General features: G+C 43.0%; 1 protein-coding gene across 1 annotated transcript in view; it reads right to left on the bottom strand.

Moving 5' to 3' along the window:
- The window catches only part of LOC126202937 (cubilin-like), a 771,281-nt gene extending 745,300 nt beyond the window's left edge, over positions 1 to 25,981 (bottom strand). Inside the window, exons 1-2 of the mRNA XM_049937033.1 lie at positions 25,928 to 25,981; positions 7,091 to 7,190 (exon numbers count right to left, since the gene is read on the bottom strand). Coding sequence (XP_049792990.1) covers positions 7,091 to 7,188 — 98 coding nt within the window. The 5' untranslated portion in view covers positions 7,189 to 7,190; positions 25,928 to 25,981. The remainder of the gene's footprint in view (positions 1 to 7,090; positions 7,191 to 25,927) is intronic.
- Between the last annotated feature and the right edge of the window lie 1,518 nt (positions 25,982 to 27,499).

A 27,499-nucleotide genomic window follows, 5' to 3' on the forward strand; every position in this document is an offset into this window, starting at 1 on the left:
ACATGACATCCTCTGAAGGTGAGTCCTTAGTTAGAGGGACTTCCTTTGAGTAGGTACCTACCAGCTGCCTTCAGTATAAAAAAGGTGCACCTCTAACACCAGATAAATGCAGGAAATTTTCCACGAGTGATCCCGCCACTACCCACTACATTGTCACATATAAACTTTGCCAGCCTAAATCCACATCTAATTAGGCTCAATGTCACCGATGGTCTACAACGTTACTTCCTCAACTCATTGTCACCGATGCTCTACAACGTTACTTCCACAAGGTACATGTTATAATTTACTGTACACTAGTACAAGTTGAAATAAGTGTTTCACGTATCGTTTCGCATTTGGGAACAATATTGCACTCTTCCCTGCTGCGAGCTGCGTATTCTTGTAAACACCTCCCTATCATATCCTAAAACTTTAAAGTATCTACAAGTAGTTGCTCCAGTTATTGAACTGCATCATGGCCGTGCGGTTAAAGGCGCTGCAGTCTGGAACCGCAAGACCGCTACGGTCGCAGGTTCGAATCCTGCCTCGGGCATGGATGTTTGTGATGTCCTTAGGTTAGTTAGGTTTAACCAGTTCTAAGTTATAGGGGACTAATGACCTCAGCAGTTGAGTCCCATAGTGCTCAGAGCCATTTGAACCATTTTTTTGAACTGCACCAACGGTCGCAGTGTGCAGTTCACTTTTGATATGACTCCAGACAGAAAACTCCTGAGGAGGTCGAGATACAAGCCCCGCTCGATTTATCCGTCTTGGAGCACAATGGCGCGTTATATGTTGTCTTCGGTCAGCAGCCAAGTGTACAGACGCCCCATTGATTCCCCAGTGTTGCGCAAGGGGAACATCCTCGGCAATCCTGGAAGTTTCTGCCACAGAGACCAAAGGTACCCTCGACCGTCAAGTTTCCTTAGAAGGATGTGTGGCCCAATGAGATGATCACCTAGTACCCATAACCACACACTCATTGAGAAACTTTGCTGGTACGGTGACTCATGAAAATCATGTGGATCGATTTTGTGCTCAATTAGATGGGGACTTATTCGGGAAGTTCAAATTTCAAATATATTTGTGTTAATTGAGACGCAATTTCACAGTGATGTAAGTGGCGGATCTTAACCTATTATCTCGCAGAATGCTCGTTTGAAGACTCATATTTACTTGAAAGTTTTTGCGTCCATTGTCGCATATTTTCTCCTGTATCAGTTTTAGTTGTTAATTTAGATACACCCCGTACACATTAATGAAAAATCTAGTTACAGTTAGCTTCTATGCTGGAGGGAAAGAGACGGAAATAACAGGAATAGTTCGGCGTGGCACGTGACCAAGCGTCAACATGACAGTCAAGAGTGGGATGGACGAGACATGCTATATCACTGCACTGATTTCTGCCTGATCGTGAGTGTCCGACGCTTGGAACAGTGCATCTCCGAGGTCATACAGTCACGTACCACCGTGTCGAGGGTACACAGTGAGTGCTTCGGGACATGTAAAACCATAGCCAGCTGCTATGGCAACAACGTGTTGACAACAGCAACCACTCCTAGTCACTGCGGATGTACGAGCCACAGTACGGTAAACCACTCGTCAGTTCAATAGTTTACAATGACAACTCGTGAACAGCCATAACATTCTCAACAGTCTCCTTCCTGTAGAGTACAGAAGTCACTAATTGACATGTATGCCTCCGCTCAAATCATTTCTTAACACAGCTAACTGCACTTTGTGTAATATACTACTGCCGCAAGCTGTCACTTTTTATGGTCATTTAAGTGTGAAAATGGCTCCATTGAAACCGCTGTATGCAATATGTACGAAAACTAATATGGACTCTTTTAAGATTAGATGGAACGATATTGTCTTCACCTAATGTGATGCTGCGAAATCGCAGAAAACCTAAATTAACGTGGACATGCCAGAATTGGAAACCAGTTACTCGTGATTATAGGTCAGTTTCTTGATAAGCGCAACATCTAGTTGGATGGACGTTACTTGAAGAAGTGCGAGGTGAAATGTTATACACGAGATGCCATTGTTAGTGATGAGAAAAGCAGGTTATCTAAGTACCTTTGATAAAATCGCTCTCTAACTACCAAAACCCTCAATCAGTACATTAAAAGTTGCAGAAAGAATGTGCCCTCTGCCTCGTGATGACTGGGTGTTGTGTGATGTCCTTAGGTTAGTTAGGTTTAAGTAGTTCTAAATTCTAGGGGACTGATGACCATAGATGTTAAGTCCCATAGTGCTCAGAGCCATTTGAACCATTTGAACCAAAGAATGTGCCTTAACGACTCTGAGAACGTATTCAGGGTTGATAACACCACAATATGGTGCATAGATGTTCAATCAGAAATCGAGGCAACGTCCAGTGCTACTATAATCTTCAAACCTGATTTGTTTTTGTGTGTGTGTGTGTGTGTGTTAAAATGCTACTTCTTATAAACTGAAATCTGATGTATGTAATGGAGATCATTCGCCGATAAGAGAAATTAAAAACTCAAGAAAATTACTAGAAAGAAAAACACTAATAAAATGCTAATGATCTTACAAAACACAAACATACTCACTCTCTCTCTCTCTCACGCGCACACACCACACACACACACACTCCTGACTCAAACACACACACACACACACACACACACACACACACACACACACATGCGCGCTCTAATTAGAAATGGAAACTGGGGATCTTGAAGGCAACACAGTGACATATACTTATAATTGGAACATGCTCAGCTGAACTAGTTGATTCGTTTTTCTGTTTATTTACTCTGTTTTAGCCCGTCATCCAGCCAGACGCTAACGAGTTTTACACATTCTGTTTCATTTAGCTTGTGATAACTAATAACTACTTCTAGTATCAACTGGCTGTTTTATTTGTTTATAAATTTTTACAGTGTGCGTCTTTGTGCGAGTAAGATTTTAACTGTTTTCTATGGACCCCTTGCTTGCCTGTTCAGCTATTATCTCGGCTGCCTCTGATGTAGGCAAGTTTGGATGCTTGATTAGCTACTCCATCAGCAAACATTAAAGAGTTTTGAACAGTTCCTTAGAGACTCTGGAAGGCCACGTACATGGACTAGAAACACGAGCAGATCCAATACCAAATCCTTTGCGACTCCACAGTTTGTGTTCCCCACACTGCATCTCGTCCATTTCTGTGGTGCAGTTTGTCCTTGCAACTCCCAACTTCCTATCATAAAAATTCATCAACTTTACAACCGAACCTGGTGGCTCAGTGGTCAGGGGAGAGCACTCGCATTCCGAAGAATGGCAGTTCAAATCCTCGTCCAGATATCTAGAGTTAGGTTTTCTGAGGTTGCCCTAAATCACTGCAGGCAAATGTCGCAGTGGTTCCTTTGAAAAGAACATGACCAATTTCTCTTCGCATTCCCAAGTTGTGCTCCTCCTGTTGGGTTGGTGCACAAGTTCGTAGCGTTTTTCCGTAAGTTTAATAAACACAACAGATACTCTTAACAGAGACTTTAGTCACAATAATGTATTCTCCTTGACTGTTTACAACAGTCTGGCAACGCTGGGATAACTTTTCGATTCTGCAACTGTAGAAATCACTTGGTTTTGAGGAGGAGAACTCGTCGAACCACGTTCGGAGCGCATTTTCATCCGGGAAGGAAGTTCCTTATAGGTTTTTAGACAGAGAGCGATAAAGGTTGTAATGGTACTTGAATTACGTAACCATTACGGCAGCTCACCTGAACCTCCCGATGCCAGCAATATTCTACTGTGTTTCTATAAAGTAGTTGACATATTTCTGAGACAACATTCAGATTTGATTTCATTAGGGGGCTCCGGAAAGGCTCAAAATCATGAAAAGTTCAATTTTTACTTTTTTGCGTTTTCTGAATCTGCAGACTATTACCTTTTAATAGATATATAATTTATTCAATTCCGAAGACTACAACTATTTTTAATTTTTTTTTTTGAAATGTGTTCTACATGGGCGTGACCCACTGTGGCGCTGTTAAACTGCTGTCAAATGGTGTTATTATTAACGTCCGTGTTCATCAGGTACATTTTAGTGATATGAGATAAAGTATGTGTTGTGGCTAACCTGTGATGGTTCAATATATATCGCTGGTGTGATTGTCGATTGTTTCATGTTTATTTACTCTGTCGTTATCTCGAAAATATTCGTAATTAATTCTGTTTCTTGAGTCTCTGTTTTGTTGAAGTATAATAATGAGTAAAAGTAAAGTTATTAGAAATCCTCTGAAGGCTTTTAAGAAAAGGAGAAATGTTGGAAAGCCAAAGGTATTTAGAAATATGGGAATGAAGATAGGTTCTAACATGGTACCAGCGATGCTTGCTTTAGACAAGGAACGCCTTCGGGCTGCAGACAGGGCTGTAAAGAGTCTAGAAATACAAGCAAGAGTAAACAGGAGGAGGAACAAGAGGAAGCTGGAGGAGGAGTTTGCAGAGGATGAAGATAATCCATCCTATGGACCTGGAATGCACTAAAAAGTTAATCCAATCTTTGTCGCTCGATTCCCAAAACTGTTATTTTCTCATACTAATTACATGTTTTCTAAGGATCTTCCAAACATATTTGTTTCAAACTTTCAGTAAATGTTACACAGTACCTTCTGCATAATTTAACATAGCCTTTTTCCAAAAAACTGTATATTTTTGAATATATAAATAAAAAATTGCAAAAAAATGTTGTGAATTTTCATTACAATTGAAAAAAAATCATCTTTAATAACTGAACTAAAATTTTGTAAAATCCCTGTGTTAAGTTGTAGCCCATATTCCAATAAATAATCTGTAAAAAGTTCAACTTCCTACCTCAAATACTTTGTGAGGAAAGATGTAATTTATAAGCGTTATTTTAACATTGCAAGTATAGGGCGTTCCGGAGCCCCTTAATGTAGAGATACTTTGATACATCGATATGTTTATGTTGCAATGATATTATTCTTATATGTATTCTTTCTTTTGTTACTATGATCTTTGTCGTACTTGTAACTCTGATTTTCGGGCGCGTAAGCGATTATTAGTTAATTAGTTGCTAGAGAGTCGGACCTTGAGAATGTCAAGTCTTGGACGTCATGTTGGAAAGACGCATATTGTAGTCAGCTTCTAAAATGTGAACTTTAACAGTGAGGAAGATGTTTTCAAGTATGTTTTGTATTGTGAAGTGATGCTTTGTGTGTTACGTGATATTGCAGCAAAAGTAATAAAAAAGAAGTGTAATTTAAATTCTGAGTGCTGATTACTTTTTTACATCACCATTGTCCTGCAAAAGTGTAATCTTCAAGAATGGTTTGTGAAGCGCATCTATAAAACTTCTGAATATAGCAGAATAAAACCTAGGCCTCTTTGCATCCGAGCTTGGAATCATCACCACCTAGATTTTCGACGATTGAGCCATGATTTTACAACGAGACCAGCGTGGGAAACACGAAAAGATGAGTGCCTACTTTATTTATTATTACATGAAATGACTTTATTAACTGTGCTCTAATGACACCTGCCACATAATAACTTTGTTGTTGCCCGAAAATGCAGTATTTAGCAGCGTGAGCAACACCACAATCATTATTAAATTTTGACCTTTGTTGTGGTAGGGTTGTTAGAAGGTGAAAATCTGAGGGCGGCAAGATAAGAGTGAATAAGGTGGGTGTGGAATGACTCCGCAGCCCAACTCTTGTATAGTGTTATTTTTTTTTTTTCAGTCTAGTAGAATGCAGGCGGGCGTTATCGTAGAGTAGTATCATTTCAAGCAGTCTTCCTGGTCGTTGTCTTGAACTGCGTCTGCAAGTTTCAGTTGTTGACAATAAGTGCCGGTATGGGTGGTTACACCTCGACTTCGGGGAAGCAATTCGTAGTACACCACACCGTCGCTGTTCGATCAGGTGCATAACATCATCTTTTGTGGATGCGCGCTGGTCTTTGTACGGGGAGTTGCTGCTTTGTCTGGGCTCAACCATTCCTTTCTTTTCCTTATGGTAGCATAAAGAAACCATTTCTCGTCACCGGTAACGATACAGGATAGAAACGGTCGGTGTTGTTAACGAGCCAATTGATGACGAACAAGCCGAGATACACATGTGCCCCCCCGCTGATTTTTGTGATTTTGACTTACAGCACACCTCATTTTTGAACCTTCCCCATTTCATGCAAATGTCACATGATGGCGAAATGGTAACAGTTCATCGCGTTTGCCTGTTGTAGAGTACAATGGTGTACATCATTGTGGATTAATGCATTTAAACGGTCTTCATCAAATCCCGAAGGTCTTCCTGCACTTGGAGAGTCACTAATGTCGAAACGTTCCTCCTTGAAACGAGAAAACCATTTCCTTGCCGCACTGTGTACAATGGCAGTATCCCCATACAAGGCGCAGATGTTTCTAGCTTCTCCGCTGCTGTCACCCCTCTACTGAACTCAAACAGAAGAGTATGTCCGAAACGTTCCGATTTCTCCACTGGCACTCAATTTTCTAGCGTCCACAGCTTCACTCACTCTTTTGAAATGACAAAAAGACAAGACGTAAACTCAAAAAGCAAAAGTGAACTGCAGATAAAAATTGACAATCGATAAACAAAGCCAAAACAAGCGGAATACCAACATAAAAAACAAAAACACAACGAATTTATGCACCAGTCTACTATAACGAATTCGCCATCGACGGGACGTTCGACCCAGTGCTCCTCCTTCCTTACCTTCCATGCAAGAGGAAGACCACAAGGCCATAGTATTTAAGTTTCTCGTTTACAATATTGTGGGCCACATAGTCGTAGGCTTTGGAACATCTCAGCATATATCAGTAGGATAGGTTTTGCGGGTTAACTCGGCCAGAGCTCCATTTGCGAGGTTATGTGTGATCTTCCGCAGGGTATTAACCTATTTATGAACTGAATGTGAGACGCATTTAACAAGCTAAAAATTAATCAACGTGCTATTGTAGCCTACAAGAAGACTGGAAGAAGTGATATGGACCTGTAATTACAGGTTATTTACGTTTTTTTCCGATTTTTACAGGTAGACAAATGTTCGTGATGCAGAGCAAACTCGTGAAGGATTATAAAAAGTACGTGTATGGATGGTTGACGCAGCTACTCACTGGTCCATCCCAAGGAGACCCGATGTGCTTGGTATAGATGACATCAGGAACGCCAACAATAACTGTAGCAGCCGCATCTTTGTTGTTGATGCAGCCATTGCTGTAACAAAGGAAAACATAAACAATGCTGATATTTTTGATGTCTTGTTTTCTCACAATATAGACTTTGTAAATAACAAGCTAACTAGCATATTCTGCATCTTTAGAATACGTGAACCTGTCTGACACTGTACACATTTCTTTTAATCTGGACAAGTGTGAACAGCACTTGCGCTCTGACGTTTCCGTACATACTCAGTTATGTATATAGATAATTCATCTAAAGTTGATGAGTGAGTTTAGTTTGCGAATATAAAAATACGTAACATAAATGGCCGTACCTTTTAATTGCTTAAATATTTATGCCTCTAAGGGACCATATACCTTAGCAAGTAACGTTAAGTTCAACTTGATAAACTCTACCCATTCCTGAGAAAAACGGGTCTTAACAGAGGGAAATATAGATAGACGTACGGATAACAAATGATAAAAAATCTCTTTTTATGTGATATAATTAAAGTTTAAAAATTTTCAGATTTTTCTTTTTGTGCTTTACTTGTGCTGTGAAGCCGCGTTTCTGGAAAATTTAATGATTGTAGGTCATTAGGTTTTGTTGAGTGAGTCCGAGCGTATCAAAATTTGTGACATAAATAGCAGTATCTTTTGATTGCACTGATTTAGAGGCTTAAATGTGTTACGCCTCCAAGGTACCGTAACCTTTAGTATTTGACCTAAATTTCAAACTGGTATCTCTATCCGTTCCTAACAAAAAAGTGACTGAAGAGACGGATAGACATACAGACGTACGGACAACTAAAGGCAAAAAAACATTTTTATGTCATACAATTTTAAATTAAAATTTTCGATTTTATCCTCTATTTGCACTGTGAATCCTTGCTTCTGGCAAATCTCATGATTCTAGGTCAACAGAAAGTACCCTATAGATTTTGATGAGTGAGTTTGCGATTAACAAAATACGTGACACAAACGACTGCATTTTTTTAATTGCATGGACTTAGATGTTTAAATCTTCTACGCCGCTAAGGGACCGTATACCTTGGCAGTTAATTTAAATTTCAACTTGATAACTCTACCCATCCCTGAGAAAAAGGGTCTTACCAGACGGAAGGATAGAGAGACGAACCGGCAGCAAAAAAAAAAAAAGTGTGATACAATTTCAAATTGATTCTATTATGTGACATAAATGGCTCTATCTTTTGATTGCATTGACTTAGAAGCTTCAATGTATTACACCGCCAAGGGACCGTAGACCTTAGTATTTGACATAAATTTTAACTCTATACCTTTACCCGTTCCTGTGAAAAAGGGGTCATAGCGGACGGACAGACAGATAACAAGCTATCCTATAGAGGTTTCATTTTTACCGACTAAAGTGCGGTCCATAAAAACAATTGTATCAGTTTACAGCCTTAGTGATAAACTTCTGGATAACGCTACATGGGTTAAACACGTAAGTAGTACTACGAAGCAATAAGAATGTGGGATCATAATAATATGTTAATGTTAGTAGTAGAGAAGCCGAGTGGCAGTGTTAGATTCATTGCACGCATTTTGTAGAAGTGTAGTGAATCTGTTTAAAAACAAAAGGCATAGGAGGCTCTACGGTATTATGTTCTACAAGGGCCATTTCGAAACTAAGTGTCTGCTATTTTTGTGTTGATTTTGAGTGACCGAGCCGGTGAATGTTGTAAAATTTTTTAATATTCCCGCTAATTTCAGATTGGTTTCGTTGGCGTGTGCCATATGGTTGTGGCAACAGGAGGGCGTTCTACAATGACGCTTGGCATCTAAGACTACATAAGACTTTGCATTCCTCATTGATGAGCAAATGGTTCCGACAGAATTTCATCGACGCATGATGAAACTGTATGGAGGTAGTACAGAAGGTATATACACTGAAAAAGATGGGTAAAAACGTTTTATTTCAAATGTTATGATTTTATGATAGGAAACTAAAATTAATCAGGCATTACTGATGAGAATGTTTTGAAGAATTTCTTGTAAGACATGGTGACGACGGAGATGCCAAGAGAAAAAAATCAATATCAAATTCACCAAAGACGATTGGGAAAGAAGAAATGAGTGCCACAAACAGTTAAGTAGAGGGAAAAGCGGAGAATGAAGATCAATAAGGCTTCGATGAAGTACCAATCTGTGTGCTGAATCACTGTATATAAGTTCCCCGTACCGAATGAAACATAATATAATAAGAATCGCAACCAGGCATCGTCGCTATGGTCCTGATGTTAGCTGATAGTGTATGTAGTGTTGTGGTACGAAATAATATGTTGTAGTTTGTGCAGTGACTGGGAAAGAGATAAATAGTGTAGCACTCGCTTTTTGTGTTATTAAATAACATCTTTGCTAAACAGTATTGTACACTAGGGGTGAACCGAACGAGGCAGCACTGTCTTAAACAGACTGGCCTTGTATTCGTGATGGTGCAAGTTCCAATGTTCATCTGGCCATCCTTATTCCTTATGTAGGTTTTTCGTGGTCCCCCTAAGCTACGTCAGGCAATTGCCGGGATTATTCCCCCTATAAAGTCACAGCCAACAACCTGTATCGTCCGTATCAAACTAGATCTCCAAGTATGCAATTGCTTGTTGTTCTGAAATTGTAATCACACATATCCACTATCCTCGTAAGTGATCTGTGGATGAATAAAACTATCACTGCCCTGCTACTACTATAACTCCATCTAACCAGTCAGAGATGCTCTACGCAGTAGCAGTCCCATTGAAGATGGGACACAGGATTCGCTCTCGTTAATTCGTAGCTCATGCCCTCAAGATTTGACTAACTTCAGTTGTACTAGTAATCAACCAAGACTATAATGGAACCGGCAACAATGCGATCCCCGTCCGTGCCTCGACTGTGCGAACCGCCATCAATCATGAATCGGACTGCAAGATACTAATGTCCCAAATTTAAGCAATATCAGCACACGTGACCACTTTCCCTCATCAAGAATTACAAACGATAGTGTCCAACATGCTCCGTATGGTGAATTACGGAGAATCTATGCAGATGTAGATGTAATTAGGGAAGTTCTTAAAAGCCTAATACATAAATCAAAAACAGTGAACAAAATCGAAATCTCTGTTTTAAACAAATAAAATAGATAATAAGAAATGTCATTACCCTTATGTTACACACGCTTTTGGCAGTTACATTCATATCGACACTAAAGCATTCAACAGCTCTATTGGCAGGCTATCGCACGCCTGAGAAATAAGTGTCGGATGTCTTGCAGAGTTCTTGCTCATGATTGAAGGACAGCAGTCCCTTTCCCCAATACATCCCAACATACTCCAATGAACGACTAGCACCTGACAAATGTGATTTTTTCGCCTGCAATCGGCTGTCGATTCCGCGGACCTCGCCCCCCTGCGATCGACTTCAGTCCTCCGATGGCGTTGTTCTGGACACAGGCACTTTGGAACTAAGCCTGCACTCTATCGTATTCCCTACTTATGCGTTCGGTTCTTTTTCCTACTGCCTTTTCTTCACCTTACCGGGTGTAATGCTTCCGTGAGAACATAATCTCAGTTTATTTCGCTAATTGGTGGCGGAAGGGAAGTAGGATAGCTGTAGTATATGCGTTAAATCTTTGAGCAACAAGAAAAATTCAGCTTAAAACTATTCTCTTATATCAGCAGCTTTAAAAGTAATTCGAATTTATCAGTTATCTGTGATACGAAAGTGCACCTAATGGCCACCAGCAGAAAGCTGTTATATCACATCTCTGGATTTCGCCACAAGGCACGTTGAAAAGGAAGAACATGGTTAACTATTAAAATAACTAACTAATGGTTAACTACTAAACGTTTCAAATCACAACGAATTTAATGACTCGAAGCATGATATAAACGAAGAACGTCACCATCTACCACGAAGAGCTGCTGATTTTTTAAAATGATTTACACTCCTGGAAATAGAAAAAAGAACACATTGACCCCGGTGTGTCAGACCCACCATACTTGCTCCGGACACTGCGAGAGGGCTGTACAAGCAATGATCACACGCACGGCACAGCGGACACACCAGGACCCGCGGTGTTGGCCGTCGAATGGCGCTAGCTGCGCAGCATTTGTGCACCGCCGCCGTCAGTGTCAGCCAGTTTGCCGTGGCATACGGAGCTCCATCGCAGTCTTTAACACTGGTAGCATGCCGCGACAGCGTGGACGTGAACCGTATGTGCAGTTGACGGACTTTGAGCGAGGGCGTATAGTGGGCATGCGGGAGGCCGGGTGGACGTACCGCCGAATTGCTCAACACGTGGGGCGTGAGGTCTCCACAGTACATCGATGTTGTCGCCAGTGGTCGGCGGAAGGTGCACGTGCCCGTCGACCTGGGACCGGACCGCAGCGACGCACGGATGCACGCCAAGACCGTAGGATCCTACGCAGTGCCGTAGGGGACCGCACCGCCACTTCCCAGCAAATTAGGGACACTGTTGCTCCTGGGGTATCGGCAAGGACCATTCGCAACCGTCTCCATGAAGCTGGGCTACGGTCCCGCACACCGTTAGGCCGTCTTCCGCTCACGCCCCAACATCGTGCAGCCCGCCTCCAGTGGTGTCGCGACAGGCGTGAATGGAGGGACGAATGGAGACGTGTCGTCTTCAGCGATGAGAGTCGCTTCTGCCTTGGTGCCAATGATGGTCGTATGCGTGTTTGGCGCCGTGCAGGTGAGCGCCACAATCAGGACTGCATACGACCGAGGCACACAGGGCCAACACCCGGCATCATGGTGTGGGGAGCGATCTCCTACACTGGCCGTACACCACTGGTGATCGTCGAGGGGACACTGAATAGTGCACGGTACATCCAAACCCTCATCGAACCCATCGTTCTACCATTCCTAGACCGGCAAGGGAACTTGCTGTTCCAACAGGACAATGCACGTCCGCATGTATCCCGTGCCACCCAACGTGCTCTAGAAGGTGTAAGTCAACTACCCTGGCCAGCAAGATCTCCGGATCTGTCCCCCATTGAGCATGTTTGGGATGGATGAAGCGTCGTCTCACGCGGTCTGCACGTCCAGCACGAACGCTGGTCCAACTGAGGCGCCAGGTGGAAATGGCATGGCAAGCCGTTCCACAGGACTACATCCAGCATCTCTACGATCGTCTCCATGGGAGAATAGCAGCCTGCATTGCTGCGAAAGGTGGATATACACTGTACTAGTGCCGACATTGTGCATGCTCTGTTGCCTGTGTCTATGTGCCTGTGGTTCTGTCAGTGTGATCATGTGATGTATCTGACCCCAGGAATGTGTCAATAAAGTTTCCCCTTCCTGGGACAATGAATTCACGGTGTTCTTATTTCAATTTCCAGGAGTGTATTTTGGTACATTTTCAAGTTCCACCAACGAAATGAATGTATAAAGAGCATTACAAAACTGAGCTGTCACAATTTCGAAACCCGCATAATAAAATGTCACATATATAGGTATGCATGCAAGAGCATGTTTACCATGTTCCCAAAAGCCGCGCATAAAAACGGGATTTTCCAGTGCTCATACCTCAGGCTCTATTAATGATAAAAAGGTAGGGTCAAGCGTTTTGGATAGCCCTTGGATTAGGAACCATTTATATGTCCTATAGAAGGATCGTCGGTCCAAAGATGGCCGAAATCGAAAGAAGAAGAGAAGGATCGTCTTAGTGTCGCTCTCCTACAGTACAGGGTCAATGTATGAATATTAAACAATTCATCCACCATAGGAAAATGGAGACATACGGTTGAATCTTTTTGCAGTTGATGAAGTCTACGGTGTGCTTGATGAGGCTTACGTAGGCACCATTATTTCATTGGCAGTTCCTCGGAAAGCCCCCCAAAAATGTTTTTTCGTGTTTTTTCGTCGTCACCAGTGGACTAAAACCTAGCCGAGGATTCCAAGGTGGCTACGCACAGCAAACAGCTGAAATTTTTACGATATATTTCTAAAATCCGGATCTCGGACAGTCTTGGAAACTTTCTTGATATCGCTATCCATTTCTCAGACACAGAGATTCAATGTTACCCTATTCGTACACGTAAAATAAGCACGCAAAAATTAAATAGACTGATTGATGACAAGTAAACCCATCATAAACCTGTGATATGAATGAATGAATGAATGAACGTTGCTTTTGCGTAAATTCAAGACCGGTTCCTGAGGAAACCCCCAAAAAAGCGTTTTTCACCAATTATTTCGTCGTCAGTAGCGGACCAAAACCCAGTCACAGATTTCAAGACGACTATCGACAGCAAATAGCTGTAATTTTTGCGATATACCCCTAAAATTTCAGTCTCTAACAATCTTGAAAAGTTTTTAGATATCTTTATCCGTCTTAGAGATATAGAGGTTCAAAGTTACTCTACTTGTGCACGTAAAATGCTGTGTGAGCCGAAAACGTAATTCGTAGGGTTCTGGGAACTGCATATAGTAGTTCTGGGAACTGCATATAGTAGTACTGAAGCACATGTAAAATTTTTGTGCACGTAAAAGCCGGTATGAGGTGTAAAATTAGTTTTGCTTTATTTCACTTCTACACAAGTAAGCTATGAAAATTTAAGTTCTTTTCATATGAGTGACATGCTTTGCTATGACAGTGAAATGAATAGAATAAGCTGAAAAATCCTCCTATCGAAGCACAAAAAAGGCGAATACACTCCTCTTTATTAAAAGACTCTTACTGGAAAGAACAGTACCAGCTGCCTTATTCTGCCTTTCTCGGCACCTTTAAAAGTAGTGGGAAAGAGACGGATTAGTAATAAATAGTGGAAGTTAGTAGACAGTGGTAGTAGTATAGAAAGAGCGAAGGAGTAAAGGAAGTCTGAGATGAAGAGAGGGATACAGTGGCAGTGGAACATAGCTGACAATGACAGAAAAGTGCTAGGAAATGAGTGAAGAGGACAATGCCAGTAGAAAAGGAACAAAGAGAAGGATAAAGTGGATGTGGGTGAGAGCCAGTGATAATGAGACAGTCTATGAAAATGACAACAAGGAAGAGAGAGATACTGACAGTGAGAAGAGACAGTAGCAGTTGTAGGAATGAATGATGTAGTAGCAGTAAGAGTGAACAAGAAGGAGACAGTGACAGTGAAAGGAGACAGTAGTATTAGGACAGAACGAAGGTGACTGTCGCTGTGAGACAGAACAATTACAGAGACACAAAGTGATAATGACAACGAGTCGGGCCAAATGAGTGAAGGAGAATCAGCAGTTGGGAGTGGATCGGCGTGAAGGACTTAAAGCGATGAACTAGTGTATGTGAGGGAGTTACAGTAAGGGAGCTCGTCGGAGTGAAAGGCAAGTTGCATGTTTAAAAGAGCACAAATATATTCGCATGCGAAAATTTTTGAGAAAAATTTTAAAGGTCTGAGGAAGAAAGCTTGAGGCAGCTGGTACCCCCCTTTTCAGTCAATCTTTTAATAAAGAGGAGCAAATTCGCCTTACTTGTGCTCCAATAGCAGCATTTTTCCGCTGGTAAAATCATTTACTCATACCAAGCGATTAAATGAATGGCGTTAAGTAATAAAACCCATGAATTCGTCACTGGAAATGAAGTAAGACAATTAGAATAACGTAACAGACGCTGCGTCTGTTTTTATGTGAGTGTGTCATGCTAATCACACACTATTTATACGCGGAACTTTACATTTGGTTATATTGGTGAGCAAGCTGTATACGAGACAGGCGAACTACTCTCAAATTTAAAATAATAATAATAATAATAATCCCAGTTCCACAGAAAGCAGGTGCTGACAGGTGTGGAAATTACCGCACTATGAGTTTAATAAATCACGGCTGCAAATACTAGCAAGAATAATTTACAGAAGAATGGAAAAACTCGTAGAAGCCGACCACGGGGAAGATCAGTTTGGATTTCGGAGAAATGTAGGAACACGCGAGGCAATACTGATCCTACGACTTCTCATAGAGGATAGCTTAAGGAAAGGCAAACCTACGTTTATAGCACTTGCAGATTTAGAGAAACTTTTCGACAATGTTGACTGGAATACGCTCTTTCAAATGCTAAAGGTGGCAGGAGTAAGATACAGGGAACAAAAGGCTATTTACAATTTGTACAGAAACCAGAGGGCAGTTGTATGAGTCGAGGGGTTCGAAAGGGAAGCAGTGGTTGAGAAGGGAGTGAGACAGGGTTGTAGCAATCCCCGATTTTATTCAATCTGTATATTGAGCAAGCAGTAAAGGAAACAAAAGGGAAATTCGGAGTAGGAATTAAAACCCAGAGAGAAGAAACAAAAACTTTGAAATTTGTCGACGACACTGGAATTTTAGCAGAGACACCAAAGCACTTGGAAGAGCAGTTGAACGGAGTGGACAGTATCTTGAAAGGAGGATATAAGACGAACGTCTACAAAAGCAAAGCGAGAATAATGGAATATAGCCGAATTAAATCAGGCGATGCTGACGGAATTAGGTTAGGAAATGAGACATTTAAAGTTGTCAATGAGTTTTGCTATTTGGGAAGCAAAATAACTCATGATGGTAGAAGTAGGGAGAATATAAAATGCAGACTGGCAATGGCAAGAAAAGCGTTTCTGGAGAAGAGAAATTTGATTACGTCGAGTATAGATTTAAGTGTTTGGAAGTATTTTCTGAAGGTATTTGTCTGTAACGTAGCCGTGTATGGAAGTGAAACATGGACGATAAGTAGTTTAGACAAGAAGGGAATAGAAGCTTTTGAAATGTGGTACTACAGAAGAATGCTGAGTAGTAGATGGGTAGATCACGTATCTAACAAAGAATTACTGAATATAATTGGGTAAAAGAAAAATTAGTGGAACAACCTGAGCAAAAGAAGGGATCGGTTGGTGGGAAACAGTCTGAGACATTAAGGGTTCACCAATTTAGCACTGGGGGGAAGCGAGTGGGGTAAAAACTGTAGAGGGTGGGCAAGAGATGAATACAGTTAGGGGACGTAGGTTGCAATAGTTACTCGGAGATGAAGAGACTTGCAAAGGATAGAGAAGCATGGAGAGCTGCATCAAACCAGTCTTCGGGCTGAAGACGACAACAACAACAATATGGTGAGGCTCAGCAGTCAGTCCCTACAACAAGCGTCAATGATCTGCAGACCCTCCTGTACTTCGCTACAGTTCGGCTTCTCGATATACAATACATCATGCGTGAACACCCTCATGGAGCTACCGACGTCACCTACTATGTCATTCTATATACTGTGGACAGTACACTCCATTGGGGTGCGTCAGGCGTCACTTTTACGTCCGGAGATTTCTCTCCATTAAGAATGACATGCTGTGCTCTGTTTGCTAGGGACTCTTCAATCCAATCAGGGTCTTGTGGACGAACAAAACCAGCTGGGTTCAACAATACTGAATATAATGTAGATCCATTTTGTAGGGAAATTTTAACAGTTATTTACACTAATTACTTTTCTCTCTCCCCATGATCATGACCTGGCCGTGTTAGGTTGGCTGCATGCCTCAGCAATACAGACAGGGGAACAAGTCATTGGTGGCCTGACAACTTCCTGAAAAACGGCATAGCCTTTCCACCGGCTAAAATGGGAACATTATGTATGACTGACTGATATGTTTTTGTAACATTAGACGGTGTGGCCTTGCTATGCTTGTATTGAGAGAAAGGGGAAGCCAGTCATCATCAGAATCGAAGAACATGAAAGGCAAGCAGTAAATGAGAAGGGCGTGAGACCGGGTTGTAGTGTATCCGACATGTATCTCAAACTGTGCACCGGGCAAGCAGTAAAGGAAACGGAGGAGAAATTTACAAAGGGGATTGAAGTTCAGCAGGAAGAAATAAAATCTGAAAGATTTGCAAACGACATTGCAATTCCGTCAGAGAGAGCAAATGACTTGGAAGATCAGTTGTTTACAATATGTAGTATTTGAGAAGAGGGTAAACAAGGGCAACGAAGTGTACTCGAAAAATCAGGCGATGCTAAGGGAATTACATCGTCTAGTCACATTCATGTGACCACCTGTCAAAAGCCTGAATAACCACTTTTTCAGTGCGCACGGCTGCAAGACGTGCAGGAAGAGTACGATTTTGCAGTGTCTGAATTGTTCAGAATTATGGTACAATGTTCCTTCGGGCCGGCTGGTGTGGCCGAGCGGTTCTAGGCGCTTCAGTCTGGAACCGCGCGACCGCTACGGTCGCAGGTTCGAATCCTGCCTGGGGCATGGATGTGTGTGCTGTCTTTCGGTTAGTTAGGTTTAAGTAGTTCTAAGTTCTAGGGGACTGATGACCTCAGATGTTAAGTCCCATAGTGCTCAGAGCCATTTGAACCATTTTTTGTTCCTTCGGATAGGTGCTGCAACATCGTATTTATTCGCCGACTCTGAAAAAGACACATTCAATTAAATTTTTTTCTGTGTACGGGAATATACATAATGAAAATGGCTCTGAGCAGTATGGGACTTAACATCTGTGGTCATCAGTCCCCTAGAACTTAGAACTACTTAAACCTAACTAACCTAAGGACATCACACACACCCATGCCCGAGGCAGGATTCGAACCTGCGACCGTAGCGGTCACGCGATTCCAGACTGTAGCGCCTAGAACCGCACGGTCACACCGGCCGGCTACATAATGAACCTAGGAGGGAAGGTTGTGGACACATGTTTGACGACATATGGAAGTTTTGTTCTGGCTGAGGAGCGTGCTCGGATAGCTTCTTGACAAGAGTGAAATCCTGGTTCGAGTCCCGTTCCGGCACAAATTTTCACTGTCGTCATTCCATTACACAGCTGATGGTTGCCCATATTTGAAACTTCGAATACATTTCGTGTAATGCAGGAAGAGAGTCAGTGAGATTCTGGAAGGTACCGACAGAGATGTGCAGCCATGCCGACTCCAGTGTCGTGGACAGCTGCACAAGATTTCTCTGTTGAAGATCCATGACACGAACAGTTCGATCGAGGTGGTCCCACAGATTCTCGACTGGGTTTAAATCCGGAGAGTTTGGTGACCAGGCAGTAAAACTCACGCACGTACAGATCGAGCAGTGTGGCGTGTTGAATTGTCCTGCTTTTAAATGCCATCGTGCCGAGAAAAAACAAACTACGTATGAAGGTGGACGCAGTCCCCAGGGATAGATGCATGCTTGTGTTGACCCATTATGCCTTCCGAATAACGAATTCACCCAAGGAAAGTCACGAAAACATTCTCCAGATCATAACGCTCCCTTCTTCGGCCTTGACACTTCCGACGATTGTTGCAGATTGTTTGCTTCCAGACGTTTCACGCCTTGCACCGCCAACGGCCATCTGTTCGCTGGAGGAGAAAACGTGATTCATCTGAAAACGCCACCTGTCGCCGCTCAATGGACGTCCAGTCGCTGTGCAATCCCAGCCTTCGTCGTCGGTGAACTGCAATAAACAGGGTGCATGAAACAGACGGCTGGTGCTGAGACCCATATGCAGCAACGCTCGCTGAATCGTCGATGAGGAGGCAGGAGACACTGTCGGTACCCCTTGGTTCACCTGGACGGTCAGCTGCTCAACAGTTGCATGTCTATTCGTCCGTACATATCTCCTTAGCCGTCGTTCACCCTTGTCGTCCATGGCCCGCGGTGGAGCACAGTTGCTTCAGCGCCGGTTTTGGAGAGTGCCATTTTGTCGTGCACTATGCGTTAAACACGGTGGCACGTAAGTAGCCGTTTCGAAAATGCTTCCACCCTTGGCCAAAAGCCAATGACTATGCCCTTGTGGGAGTCAGATAAATCACTCCGTTTCTGCATTACGACAAAGACTGCGCTGTCTCCGCGTCCCGCGACGCGCTTTACAAAGTATAAAAGCGCTGCCACTCGCTTTCCGCGCGTGCTTTTTGCATCTTGACGCCGAACATACGAGGTGGTCTCGTTGATGTTACTGGACCGTGTTCATTACGAGAAGAAGCCCCAAAAGTTGTAGACGAGTTTTGGTGTTCGGACAGCAAAATAAACGATAGTGGCTAAAGTAGTGAGGATACAAAATGCACACTAGCAGCAAAAAGGAAAGCGTTCCTGAAAAAGATAAATTTGTAGTCATCGAATATAGATTCAAGTTTTAATATGTCTTTTTGTAAAGGTATCTGTCTGGAGTTTAGCCTTTTACAAAAGTGAGACATGGACAATAAACTGACATGAAAAAAATTGAAATTTTTAAAGTATGATGGAAGATTAGTTTAGATGGAATATCTAATGAAGGCGTATTGACCCGAGACGAGGACAAAAGAAGCTTATGACACAATTTAATTGGAAGAAGGAATCAGTTAACAGAACAAATTCTGAGGCAAGAAGAAAGATTCGGTAATGGAGGCAAGTGTGGGGGCTAAAAACTGTGGAGGGAGATCAAGGATTGACTACAGTAATGAGTTTCAAATGGATGTACATTACGTAAAAGAATTAAAGCACCACTTTTTCCAAACCTACTCATTTTCCCTCATTGTGGCGCGAAGGTTTGAAATTTGGCTCAGAGGTGCCTACAACTTTCCCCTGTAATGGTGCGAAAGCGCGGCGCGCAGCGACGTCTCCATCGGCTTGGACGGCGCTTCAGACAGCAAGATGTCGACGAATGCGAAAAACAGGTTAGAGCTCAGGAGTTGATGTGAGGTTCACAGTGGGTTAGTGATGTTACACTGGCACCAAAGCCTACCACAGTTCAACCCAACACCACTGCTGACGTGTCACACGATAGGAAGGTCGCCATCTTCTCCTCTCCCCCCTCCCCCCTCCCTCCCCCATTACCCACAATTCACCCTTCTCTTGATGCCTCTGCGATTCTGGTCAGAACCGTAACGCCCAGATTTGAAATCACTCATTTTTCTTATGGGTGGGCGAGGAAAACATTTCAGACATATACCCACTTAGAATCGATACGAAGAAGCGGTGCCAGCTAAACCACCCCTTCCCTTAGGACGTTCATTTACAAATATTTCACAGTCGAGAAAGGCAATATGCAGTCCTATGTGCGACAGAATGCCGCGCGGGATAGCCTCGCGCTCTAACCATCTTGTCACAGTTCGCGCGGCTCCTCCCGTCAGAGGTTCGAGTCCTCCCTCGGGCATGGGTGTGTGTGTTGTCCTTTGCGTAAGTTAGAGTAAGTTAGATAACGTAGTGTGTAAGCTTAGGGACCGATGACCTCAGCAGTTTGGTCCCACAAGATCTTACCACAAATTTCCAAAATTTTGTGCGACACAATGACGCTCTTCAGTACGTACAACAGAACGACGTTTTTGACAATATTTGACACTGCTAAAACTTCCCGGATGATTCAACTCTTCTCTAAAGACACCGTGGGGCTGCAGTGGGGCTGCTACCCCAATGAACTTGATCTCACCCTTTTGGAGATAAGTGCAACCGTAATTTTTGCTCTGGCATAAAGTACAGAAGCAGTTCAGAACATTCGACGAAATTTGACTGTTATCCTAAGCTGCAGAGGGTGTTACGCTTTTTCAGAAGTCCTGTTTCGCGCCGTTCTGTAACGCGATCCCAGGGTGCAACATTGATATGTGCATGAATAAATCGGCAAACGGTTCCTGTGGGACGTCCCCCCCTCCCCACACTCCCCCCTCCCACCATCCCAGTGAAGCAACACCCTCTGCTCCATCTCCGCACACCTTGTTCAGCACTTTAAAAACTTACCTGTGCAGAGACAACCATTGGCCACTTCCTAGGCAATTGTGGCCTGTTAACCCCTTCGATACCCCTAAAATTCCGCATGTCTACAAGCAGGTGCTGGAGTATCACTGTAGCGTGACTCAGCTGTACGGTGTCCAACAGGTTGCCCACCTGCACGTGCCTTAGAATAGGTCAAGCCTTGTCGTTGTACATACCCATTTTACACTGTTCAACAAAGGTGTGTGAATAACACCAATGGTATTGACGAACTGGTGGGGTCTCAGAGGGACACTTCACTGTTGTATTCATGCATATGTGAGTATCGCAACCCCCATCGCCACAACACAGGGGAGTACAAAACAGGAGGACGGAAAAAGCATAAATGCCCTTTGCTGCTTCGCATCACATTCAAATTTCGTAGAATGATTTTGACTTGTCACAAGTGGTTCCTCTCTATATATCAGAATAATGGTTGCAGCCTCACTATATCCTCAGAGAAGTGTTAAATCGTAAAGGGGAGTGTCAGTATCAAATGTGGCCAAGAACGTCGTTGTGTTGCATATCGACTGTGTGTAAATGAATGCCCCAAGGAAGGGGTGGTTTAATTGACGCCGTTTATGACACCTCCTGAGGCCTTTTCGCGTCGATTCTCACCGGCGATGTGTCTCAAATTGTTTCCTCGGTCACCCATAAGAAAACCGCGTGAATTTAACGCTTGGCGTCGCGATTCTGAGCTGCATCGCAGAGGTGTCAAGGGAATCGGCGAGCAGTGGCTAAGGGGCCAGCGTGACGACCGTCTCATCGTGTGACACGTCCGCAGTGGTGTTGGTCAGAACTGTGCTGAAACTTGGTGCCAATGTGACATCATTAACCCACCTTACACCTCACGTGAACTTCACAGCTCTTGCCTTTATTCGCACGTGTCGCTTTTGCGCCTTTACAGAGGAAGGTTCTAGGCTACTTTGAAACACATTTGAGACTTCTGTGTTGCAATGGAGGAGAATGACGATGTTTCAAAATCGTGACCCTTTAATTCTTTTGTGCATTGTCGATTGCTTTAGCTGTGTATAAGTGAACCAGTCGTCGAACTGAATCCCACAACTGCCACATAAAGTGTTCTCTTCTCTGTTTACCATTACTCTGGGTTACTATTCACACGAAGGGCGTTCTGTCTAGCACGAGTGGTCCTACAGCATGCTAGGTGATGTATTGGTTCATACGAGGGTAATCCCAAAAGTAACGCCTCCTATTTTTTAATAAGTACATAGACCTGTTTATTTCTACAGTGGTTTACATCAGTTTAAAGCTTCAACATTTTGCTATTTTTCTACATAATCACCATTTCCGTCGATGCATTTTTGTAGACGCTGTGGCAGTTTTTGTAGGCCCATGTCGTACCAATTGATGAAATGTATGATGAGATAAAAGAAATTATTCAGGTAGTGAAGGGAGACGAAAATTTAATAGTCATGGGTGATTGGAATTCGAGAGTAGGGAAAGGGAGAGAAGGAAACATAGTGGGTGAATATGGATTGGGGGAGAGAAATGAAAGAGGAAGCCGTCTCGTAGAATTCTGCACAGAGCATAACTTAATCACAGCTAACACTTGGTTCAAGAATCATAAAAGAAGGTTGTATGCATGGAAGAATCCTGGAGATACTAGAAGGTATCAGATAGATTATATAATGGTAAGACAGAGATTTGGGAACCAAATTTTAAATTGTAAGACATTTCCAGGGGCAGATGTGGACTCTGACCACAATCTATTGGTTATGAACTGTAGATTAAAACTGAAGAAACTGCAAAAAGGTGGGAATTTAAGGAGATGGGACCGGGATAAACTGAATAAACCAGAGGTTGTACAGAGTTTCAGGGAGAGCATAAGGGAAGAATTGACGGGAATGGGGAAAAGAAATACAGTAGAAGAAGAATGGGTAGCTCTGAGGGATGAAGTAGTGAAGGCAGCAGAGGATCAAGTAGGTAAAAAGACGAGGGCTAGTAGAAATCCTTGGGTAACAGAAGAAATATTGAATTTAATAGATGAAAGGAGAAAATATAAACACGCAGTAAATGAAGCAGGCAAAAAGGAATACAAGCGTCTCAAAAATGAGATCGACAGGAAGTGCAAAATGGCTAAGCAGGGATGGCTAGAGGACAAATGTAAGGATGTAGAGGCTTATCTCACTAGGGGTAAGATAGATACTGCCTACAGGAAAATTAAAGAGACCTTTGCAGATAAGACAACCACTCGTATGAACATCAAGAGCTCAGATGGAAACCCAGTTCTAAGCAAAGAAGGGAAAGCAGAAAGGTGGAAGGAGTATATAGAGGGTCTATACAAGGGCGATGTACTTGAGGACAATATTATGGAAATGGAAGAGGATGTAGATGAAGATGAAATGGGAGATACGATACAGCGTAAAGAGTTTGACAGAACACTGAAAGACCTGAGTCGAAACAAGGCGCCGGGAGTAGACAACATTCCATTGGAACTACTGACGACCTTGGGAGAGCCGGTCCAGACAAAACTCTACCATCTGGTGAGGAAGATGTATGAGACAGGCAATAACCCTAAGACTTAAAGAAGAATATAATAATTCCAATCCCAAAGAAAGCAGGTGTTGACAGATGTGAAAATTACCGAACTATCAGTTTAATAAGTCAAAGCTGCAAAATACTAACACGAATTTTTTACAGACGAATGGAAAAACTGGTAGAAGCCGACCTCGGCAAGGATCACTTTGGATTCCGCAGAAATGTTGGAACACATGAGGCAATACTGACCCTACGACTTATCTTAGAAAATAGATTAAGGAAAGGCAAACCTACCTTTCTAGCATTTGTAGACTTAGAGAAAGTTTTTGACAATGTTGACTGGAATACTCTCTTTCAAATTCTGAAGGTGGCAGGGGTAAAATACAGGGAGCTAAAGGCTATTTACAATTTGTACAGAAACCAGATGGCAGTTGTAAGAGTTGAGGGGCATGAAAGGGAAGCAGTGGTTGGGAAGGGAGTGAGACAGAGTTGTAGCCTGTCCCCGATGTTATTCAATCTGTATATTGAGCAAGCAGTGAAGGAAACAAAAGAAAAATTCGGAGTAGGTATTAAAGTCCTTGGAGAAGATATAAAAACGTTGAGGTTCGCCGATGACATTGTAATTCTGTCAGAGACAGCAAAGGACTTGGAAGAGCAGTTGAACGGAATGGACAGTGTCTTGAAAGGAGGATATAAGATGAACATCAACAAAAGCAAAACGAGGATAATGGAATGTAGTCGAATTAAGTCGGGTGATGCTGAGGGAATTAGATTAGGAAATGAGACACTTGAAGTACTAAAGGAGTTTTGCTATTTAGGGAGTAAAATAACTGATGATGGTCAAAGTAGAGAGGATATAAAATGTAGACTGGCAATGGCAAGGAAAGCGTTTCTGAAGAAGAGAAATTTGTTAACATCGAGTATAGATTTAAGTGTCAGGAAGTCGTTTCTGAAAGTATTTGTGTCGAGTGTAGCCATGTATGGAAGTGAAACATGGACGATAAATAGTTTGGACAAGAAGAAAATAAAGGCTTTCGAAATGTGGTGCTACAGAAGAATGCTGAAGATTAGATGGGTAGATCACATAACTAATGGCGAGGTATTGAATAGAATTGGGGAGAAGAGGAGTTTGTGGCACAACTTGACAAGAAGAAGGGATCGGTTGTTAGGACATGTTCTGAGGCATCAAGAGATCACAAATTTAGCGTTGGAGGGCTGCGTGGAGGGTAAAAATCGTATAGGGAGACCAAGAGATGAATACACTAAGCAGATTCGGAAGGATGTAGGTTGCAGTAAGTACTGGGAGATGAAGAAGCTTTCACAGGATAGAGTAGCATGGAGAGCTGCATCAAACCAGTCTCAGGACTGAAGACAACAACAACAACAACAACATCGTATAGTGTTACTGGATAATCCATTCGGTTGCTATATTGATAGTATTTCATTCACTCGGTCAATTTCTAGTCCGGAGCTCGTGGGCTAGTGGCTAGCGTTGCTGCCTCTGGATGATGGGTTCCCGGGTTCGACTCCTGGCCGGGATGGGGATTTTCTCTGTCCGGGACTGTGTGTTTGTGTTGTCCTCATCATTTCATCATCATCCTCATCATTCGTGACAGTGACTATACTTGACTGTGTAAACATTGGGACTTTGTAAGGGCGCTGACCACCGCTCAGTTGAGCGCCCCACAAACCAAACGTAATCATCACCACACGGTCAATTTCTAAATTATCCATTTTCATCTACGGACGTGCTTCTGGCAGTCCAACTCAACCGAAATATCGAAGTACTCAAGTGATACAAAACGTGACCACATCGTAAATTAGTAGTGCTTCTATAGGGGTAAAACATACCAGTTATTGTGTGCTTATAAATCCAACTGGGATTGGTTCCATCCTTTGAAGGTTTTCGTGGACGACTTGGATTTCGTTGGGCAGGCATGAATCTTCGATTACTGTATATTTGGCCTTCTTATTAGGTACACACAAGAACTGGCATATTTCATTGTTATAACAACACTACTGACTGTCGATATGATATTGGATTATTTCATGTACCTCGGTGTTTCAGCTGACCTAGACTTCCACAAGTAAAGCTGAAGATGAACTTGAACAAATACATGTGAATAAAGTGCCACTAATGAAACACATGAATGGATTACCTAGTCTTCTTTTTCCTGGTCCTGTCTCGTGTCTTCAAAGAGTCGGCATCTTATTACGAACTTGGTGATTTTAGGGGTAGAGCGTGACCGGATGCCGTTCCCTTCCCCACTCCCCCTCCCCCCTCTCACTCGCTGAGACTGAATGTGGCAGGAAGTGGGTACCAGCAGCAAATTTCACCTAGTCGGATGTGGAAAACCGCCTAAAAACCACATTCGGACTGGCTTGCACAAGTGCTCTCGTCGTTCAACTGCCGGGTGGGTTCGACCCAAAGCCGGTGCGCCTCCTGGAATCCCGGAGCGGTCTGCTAATGCGCTCGGCTATCCGGGTTGGCTGAACAGATTATCTAATACCAGTACAATAATGAAACACAGCCGAACTCCCCAAAGCGAAGTAAACCACCTCAATCCCTTGTCCGGTATTTCTACGCTGTGTACAAGCGCGATGGCAGTGGTAGCTGCCACGTGAGGGCGCGGCAGGCTCTTACCTCGTGTGGCGCGGCTGCTGGCGCACTGTGGGTTCGCCGCCGCTGCTGAGGGCGGACTGGCCGCTCCTGCGCACTTAGCCGCGCCTATCTGGCAGCCGGCAGCCGCCCACCGCACCACCCCGACCCGTCACCAGCGGCCGCTATCGCGGGCGACGCCCACCACGGCAGTCGCCGCCTCACTGAAGACTGGAGAAACTCTGAACCCTCACTCGACTGGATCTGTGCGATGGGTACGAGTGTCCAGATGGGCTATCCTGCCAATTCCGTTCCATTCTTTTACGTAGTAGTATCCATTAGAATGACGCCTTTGTTTTTCGACTTTTTCCCATCTGCAAGTTCCTTCACTTCCGGGGAATCCCACGTCTAGCCTTGCCCAACCTTGCCCACTTTTTATGGAAATAAGTACAGCACGATCTAAGCACTACTGCAGGTCAGAACGTGTTGGAGGTTTTCTCCCAGTATATGTTTAAAATACTGTAACAAGCAGATAGAAGAGGTTGACATTCTCAAGCTCTTGGAATTAAAACTTGACAAAAGAATTCAGTTGAGAGAACCATAGCACCTAAGTAAACCTTTTTTTTCCAACGCAAATTTTGTGACACATACGTAAAATAAAGCTGGTACTCTGCTTACTTTCATCTCATACTGTCATACGGAATCAGTTTTTGAGGTAACTCACCAAGCTAAAGTTCTCGTGTAAAAAGGAAAGATTATTAGTGTTTCACATCGCCTCGTTGAGATCGAGGTCGTTGGAGACGGAGCACAAGCCCGGGTTGTTTTAAGGCTGGTGAAGGAAATCGATCGTGCCTTTTCAAAGAAGCCCTCCCCGCATTTGTCTGGAGCGATTTAGGGGAATTACGGAAAACCTAAAAGAGGATTACCAGACGCGGATATGATTCGTCGTCTTTCGGAATGTGAGTCCAGCGTTTAATCACAGCTACACCTCGCTCGATGAAGTTTCCCGGGTGTGTGTGTGTGTGGTTTGAGGTTTTCGGGCGAAGTTTCCCGAGTCCAAAAGCGCGTAATACTAATTAATAGTGGTGTTAACTAACGAACGTTCTGTAGAGGCATGTCCAAGGAACTAAGGATTCCTACTACAGTTTAACGAAAAATCGGTGAAGATTCTGCTCAAATCTTCCGTGATTAAATTGATTGGAGGAAGAACATCAGCAAGAGAACGTTCTTCCAGTTAAGCCAACTCGTACTTGGGTCGTCTCTTCCTTCAACACCCCCCCCCCCCCTCCCAATATAACTTGCCGTAATCCTCACTTTCAGGGCGTCGCGGATGTTTTGATTTATATAATTAAACACTAAAATGAATAAAATGTTTTAATATAATAATAATAAATTGTTTGAATACCGCAAAATATATAAAAATATTACAATAATGGCTTAAAAAGGCGAACTGGACTGCAATGAGTGTACACTCATCAGCCACAACATTACGATCACGGACCTACTATCGATATAAACCCGACCAGGCGATAGCAGCGTCACCTGACGATGAATGACTGCTAGTCAGACACACGTACGGTGTGTGTAGTATCGGTGCCCGCGCTGTCCACGTATAGA

Source organism: Schistocerca nitens, chromosome 9, assembly GCF_023898315.1.
Source record: "Schistocerca nitens isolate TAMUIC-IGC-003100 chromosome 9, iqSchNite1.1, whole genome shotgun sequence".
NCBI lineage: Eukaryota > Metazoa > Arthropoda > Insecta > Orthoptera > Acrididae > Schistocerca > Schistocerca nitens.